The following is a 6,918-nucleotide window of genomic DNA, read 5'->3' on the forward strand; positions in this document are numbered from 1 at the left end:
CAGTCCCCAGAAACGAGGTCCTATTCTGTATTCATATACTATTATGAGAAAAGTCAAATACCACCTCACACACACACACACACACACACACAGTGCTCAGTCTATTTGAATGGTGTGTTCTTCCCCTCAGGTCAGATGGTCTCAAACTGCTTTCTTGAGAATGAAAACATTTCAACTTGACTACATGACTTGGATAAAACATGGCGTGTGTTTTGGGCTGCAGCATTTTTATTTTATTTATTTATTTATTTATTTTAGTAAACTGAGCCAAAGGACAGAGCTGGAGCAGTGTAGGAATGGCATAAGAACAAAAAGAGAAAATAAACGCTGGATGTAATTTTTCCCTCATCATTTATTGAGCACTGGTATTTTCATAAATTGTTCTACCTCATATCCTATCCATCTGTGTGTGTGTGTGTATGTGTGTGTGTGTGTTCTATTCACTTTTCTATGACTATAATTTGATGCTTCTTTATATATTTAAATCCTGGGATAATTTCAGGTCTGAATAATAAATGTATAGCAAAAAAAAACACACACACATCCTACACACAGATGGACATGAAAGCTGAGAAGGAGAAAGCGGTGTGTCCAGAGGATGAGCAGAAGAGGTTTTAAGATGCTCAATGATAAATGCTGATCAGTTGTAAGTCACCTACAAGTATGTCTTTATGATACGTTTATACGCATGGCGTAACCTGTTCATGATGTAACACTGGAGGGGTTTGTGATCAAACGTCTTACTATCGTTTACTTACAAGTCGTTAGCTTTCGCTTGCAATTTTAGTGATGTATGGTGTTCATAATGCTTCATAATGTGATATAAACTGTCACACACTGGACATAACACTAAACAAAAACACACAGTCTTTTCTGAGAATGTGAAATGGCATACTTTTTTTATCCATATTTGTGTTCTTTGCTGAGAAACGTGTTGAATGCCTTCTGATGTGTGTGTGTGTGTGTGTGGCTGATTGTAATTTGCTCTTTAATATCTCCTCTTGCATTATGTATAGTCTATCAGGAGTGGGTGTTAAACTGTTTGCTTTCGCTAATCACATCAAAGACCAACCAATGCCTCGCAATCTCTTCCTCCTCTCATGTTATGTTCTTCTTCTTCTCCTCTCTCTCTCTCTCTCTCTCTCTCTCTCTCTCTCTCTGTCTGTTTCTCTCTTTCTCTCTGTCTCTCTCTTACTGTCTTTGTCAATCTCTCTCTCTCTCTCTCTCTCTCTCCCTCTCTCTCTGTCTCTCTCTCTCTCTCTCCCTCTGTTTCTCTCTCTCTCTCTCTCACGTCATAATTCAATCCAGCCATCAAGAACGAAGTACAGAGAGTGCTCCGAGTGCTGATGAAGAAATTTTCGACTAACAAAAATCCAGACCTGAAGAAGCAGCAACTAAACACTTAGTATCCCACAGAGCTGATTAGTTCTGCTTTCTGATTGGTCAGAAGGTGTTGATTGGTTAGGGCTCTCTATAACAGCATCTCTGACCGTTACACAGCTGCACATCACTAGTTTATATGAATGCAATCGTTTGTCATCGTTTCTGTAGCAACAACCGTACACATCCCCATGAATAAATTTGTCCCTGTAAATAAAATGTGTGCGAGGAGGAATCCTCCCCTGGGGGTAATTTTATGGGGGTAATTAATGCACGCTGACCTGCTAATGTATGTTGATTCATTCATTAGGTAATTACTACGAGTGGGTCTGGTCATGTGACCCTGATCTCTGGAGTAGACCATGCATGTAGACAGTCAGTGAGTAAGTCACCCATGGAAGATTTCTGGGGTAATTAAAGCATGCGTCTTTTTTCTTCTCAGGAGGTTAATCAATGCGAGCTCCTGAAATGGTTCTTCAGTGCCGTGTCACGGAGCACAGGTTCCTGAGGTACGATACGACCATGTCTCTGTGTCATGGAAGATTCATTTTCTTTCTTTACACTACAGTTGCACTGAAAGATCCATCAGATCCATTAAAAACAACCTGAAATGATGGTTCTTCTAGGAGTCACGCTGAAGAACTCCTGTATTGTGTTTGTTTGAGGGATTCCTGGAGGACATGTGGCGGTATTGTGTAGGCTGATTATTCATACATATTCATCTGCATTTAAATGGCCATGTATTTATGGGATAATTAATGCATGTAGACAATGCACACATTTTAACGTCCTTTTTTCACTCCTTTCTTCTGCCGCCTTTAATGTTCATTTTTTATCCAACCCTTTTTCTTTGATTCTGTTATATCTTCTGTTAAAGCTTTATTATTCTGAAGTAATGTCTGTGCTTCTGCTTTTGTAGCCCTCGTGTAGTTGGATGTGTTGTAAAGACCAGATTCAGCTCCTCTGACCAAAGATCGGAAGGTTGTTTGTTTGTTTGTTTGTTTGTTGCACCACTCTGTGTAAACTCTAGAGGCAGCTCTTTCAGGAGATCAGCAGTTTCTTGACCTCGCACCGAGAGCCATGTCTCACTTTAAGCCATTGAAATGAGACTTTTTGAACCTCATTCTCAACGTCACCTAACTGCCAATTTTACGCCTTGGGCTGCTGGCACGTGATTGGCTGATTGGATAATTGCGTGATTATCACACGCATACCTATCTGCGAAACGGTTAAAGCACGGTACATCATCCGCTCACTCGGTAATTAATTCACGTGCATCTACTCTCTACTCCTCCTCCTCCTCCTCCTGTCCGGTCGGCGCCATCGCTCTGATCGGGAAGTGCATCCATCTCCCAGCGCGCGCGCGACGCCGCCGCTGCTGCTGCTGCCGCTCCCGTTAGTGCGGTCCCTGCGCACGCGCTACACAGCGACTACACCAACCAAGACAAGACAAGACAAGAAGGAGGCAGAAGTTGGAGACCGAGACGGAAGCAGGATGCGCGTGCTGCTCGGTGTCCCGACTCCCATCTTCCTCCTCATCGTGTACGGATTGTGTCCCTCTATGGTGAGCGCGGCGCGTGCATTCTTTATGCATCCCCAACGACGCGTTATTGCTTTAGTATGAGCGCTGATTCTACAGTGAGGGTCCAGCGGGTGAGCTGTGTGTGTGTCGTATCGCTCTCATCTATAGACTATATGTTATTATTATTATTATTATTATTATTATTATTATTAGACTGCTACATCTCCTGAAGTTTGTATGATTTATTACTTTGCACGAACTAGAAGAAGATGCACGCGTGGACTCCTTGACGAGCGCGTGGTATCGCATTTACATGACAGCAACGTGACGCTCGTGCACGCGTGTGTCCTAGTCGGCTTTAAAGTTTTTACTTTACAAAAAAAAAAAAAAGTCAATCGGAAGCAAACGGTGACGCATTTACGGGCAGATGAGCAGAGAGACGGTTTTACATTGCAGGCTTGATTGCACGCGCAGATAATGCGCAGAGGTGCGCGAACGTTCGGGGGGGGGAAAGGAAAAAGAAAAACTGGAAAATGCAATGTCACTATAATCTCTCTCTCTCTCTCTCTCTCTCTCTCTCTCTCTCTCACACACACACACACACACATCACGCACGCACTGTTGCATGTGCTCCTCTTCCCGTGTAAGGTGTTTGGCTTTGAGGTGTGATGACATGCTGATTCACTCACACAGGTTTACCTCATTTATCGGATTAGCTCCTAAAGTAGCGGATTATCTCCTGCACATCTGGATTAACTCCGACACCGCTAGAGAAACTGTTTCATTTAGTTTAATGTAAACAAATCGTAACACAGATTTAACCTCTCATCATAGCTCAGTTTGGTTTCTGAGGATTTAATGCTTCATAACAATAAAATAAGAATAAATAACACCACATTCTCCATCCATTCATGTCCAAAATTTGGTTCTAGGTGGCTTCGTCGTTGGCACTGTTGCCTCACGGCAGGAAGGGCCTGGGTTCGAATCCCAGGTTTGAACAGGCAGATGTGGAGTTTACATGTTCTCCCCTGTGTGGGTGTATTCCAGTTTCCTCCCACAGCCCAAAAACATGTACCTTAGTTTGATTGGTAATTCTAAATTGCCCATAAGAGTGTGAGTGTGTGTGGTTGTCTGTCTATGTGTGGCCCTGTGTTGGACTGATGACCTGTCCAGGGTCTACCCCTGCCTTTCACCCAGTGTGTGCTGAGATAGGCTCCCTGTGACCCTAATTAGGAATAAAGCGGGTATAGAAAATGGATGGATGGAACTTAATCTTTGTGCTTCATACAGGATCGTTCCTCTTCGTAATTCAATTTTAAATGACATAGATGTGATGTCATTTCATTAAAAATGTCTGAAATGGCGGCTCCTATTATATTATAATATTGTGAAGACGAGACAAAGTTCATATAAAACTTTATACGTTATAGCAGCTAGTTATAGCACGCTCTTTCCCTTTCACCAGCCTCTCTCTTTTCATCTCTCTTGATGTTACTATAAGAAAAAAAACATAGCTTGTTACAGAGAAACCAAAAAGACGACAAAGTATCTGTCCTGAAGATGTCAGAAAACTCTGACACTGGAGACTCCTTCCCTTTATGCTAAATAAGCATCTCCTTATATATCGACGACTACGCAAGTTTCTAATCTGTTTATTATTAGCAGAGCATCGACTGTAGACGTCCCTGAGCACGTCAACCGAGCTGTTGCTATAGAAACAAAAAAAAACGTATATATGTAATGGAGGCCAGTGGTAGGTGCTGTGAAGGTAAACCTCACTCCCCTGACCTCAAGAGGCGAACTAGCGACTGATGCTAGAGGCTTTAGCCTTGTTAGTGCGCCTGCCTCCCATACTGGAGACCCAGGTTCAAGACCCACTTGGACCCAGGGGGTGTGTTTACATTGGTGCCGTGACCCTGTCCGAGAAAATGAATCGAAACCTAATGAGAAATATCAGATAAACCTACAGTGTTCTGAGAGATGCAACCTGGACCTTAAAGGGTTAATACAGTAAGTAAAAACCTTTACAAGGTTAATATTTGTGTTTGCACTTCACACAGCAGGCAGGCTGATTATTATAAAGTGTAATTAAACGACATGGAAGATTAAAACGAGCGTAAACACACTGCGCTCGCCGCTCTCCTGCATCCTGTAAGTACATTATCCTTTCTTTTAGCTCGGGACTAAAGAGTCGTAACCGGCATGTGCTCGGGATTTCGCTTCACTTCACGCTGTTTATCTTTCAGATCTCGGTTTCAGAGCCGAGGATAAATCCTGCACTCGGCAGAGGAAAGTGTTCCGGCGTCTCTCTCTCTCTCGAGTCAGGCGAGGCCACGGTCTGTACCCGCTCGCTTAGAAAGCCTTTATTTACACGCTTTATTCATCAGGCTAATCTAATCTGATCCTACGTTAGATGAACAATGATGACTATAAGATCAGTACGGTGAAGTGACTCACGCTTCAGATGATTCAATCTTGAAGCCAGACTTGAAGCCTAAATTTGTTTTATTTGTAAAAACAAGCAGGTTTAATGCTTCAGGATCAAATCCAGAGACAGATCTGAACTAACTGCTTAGTTCTTCGCTCGAATTGTGATACGCTTAATGCTTTCTGCTAAATAAAGGAAAAAAGGCATCATTGAATTATACAGAGATTCAAGGTTACTCTTTATTTAATTAATTTTTTATTTATTTTTATTTATTATTTAATTTTTTTTGTAAAGTATATATACAATATTTCTCTTCACTCTATTTTGTGACACCTCACTAAACGCATGTCTATAAGCAATTTTTTTATAAAGCTGCATCTTATCAAGTAAAAACTTGTTGAATAAAGTCCAGATTCATCCAAAAATTCCTGGTAGAAATGAACAGAAACCAAACCTAAAATTCTTAAACCCCCTTTTTTTCCTCAACAGCAGTCTTTAAACACTCATTTCAACCTTTCAAAACCTTTCGAAGCTTTTTTTCTATTTGCAGATTTTTTTTAATACTAATGTTTAAACATAGAAAGAACTAAACAGAATTTAAAAAAAAATAGAACCCTTGAAAATAGAGTAAAAGTGTCATATTTGTTCGAGAAAATCTGAAATAAATCTGACCATGTTCATGATTTTCTTGTATCTCAGACGCCTCTGCAAGTGTGTTCGGTCCCGCTCTAGCGTCTAAACAAATGTGAATCTTACACACACACACACAGACACACACACAGAGACACACACACACACACACACACACACACACACACACACACACACACACACGTTAACCATCGCGATCATGTGATTTCAGAGATTTGCATATGTGAAAAAGCTTCTGCACAAATCGTAGCTAGCACACTGGCGGTTCTAAAGCTCTGTACTTGTCAGGGCTAGGAATATTCTTTAGAACATTTGGAAAGGTTTGCAGTAACGCTGCTGAATGCTGGGCTGTGTAGTGCAGAGCTTCATAAAATCAGAGACCTTCAGATTAGCTTTAGCCACCAGGAACAGCGCTGCTGTTACAGAAGTAACAGAACATACAGTTTCTTGTCAATCATTTTTAGCTGAATATAGCGATAGCGCCCTCTCGCTGTTCGGATCAGAATGCTTGGCTTGTGTTTTACGGGATTTAGCAGATTTACATTTATCAGTGCAGGGATTTGAGCTCATGACCTTCCAATTTCTCATCCAGCAGCTTAAGCACATCTTCAGTCTTCTCCACAAAGCACCAGTGGAGCTGAACTGTTTAAACCAGTGGCTTCAGGTGTGACTCCTGCTCTGGACACTGAAGACCACTGAGTTTCAGCAACAAGTCGCTCAGCTACACACAACGACAACAACAACAACAACAAAAATAATAACAACAACAACAACAAAAATAACAACAAAGACAAAACATCATTGTAACAAATACAGCTAATGTCTGGCTTTAGAAACAGAGTTCTTGTGAGTTGAGATAGATAGATAGATAGATAGATAGATAGATAGATAGATAGATAGATAGATAGATAGATAGATAGATAGATAGATAGATGCT

General features: G+C 41.4%; 1 protein-coding gene across 1 annotated transcript in view; it reads left to right on the forward strand.

Moving 5' to 3' along the window:
• The first annotated feature begins 2,647 nt into the window (after positions 1-2,647).
• The window catches only part of olfm3a (olfactomedin 3a), a 47,203-nt gene continuing 42,932 nt past the window's right edge, over positions 2,648-6,918 (forward strand). The window contains exon 1 of the mRNA XM_058399011.1: positions 2,648-2,944. Within this exon, the coding sequence (XP_058254994.1) occupies positions 2,876-2,944 (69 nt within the window). The 5' untranslated portion in view covers positions 2,648-2,875. The remainder of the gene's footprint in view (positions 2,945-6,918) is intronic.

Source organism: Hemibagrus wyckioides, linkage group LG01 (genome assembly GCF_019097595.1).
Source record: "Hemibagrus wyckioides isolate EC202008001 linkage group LG01, SWU_Hwy_1.0, whole genome shotgun sequence".
NCBI lineage: Eukaryota > Metazoa > Chordata > Actinopteri > Siluriformes > Bagridae > Hemibagrus > Hemibagrus wyckioides.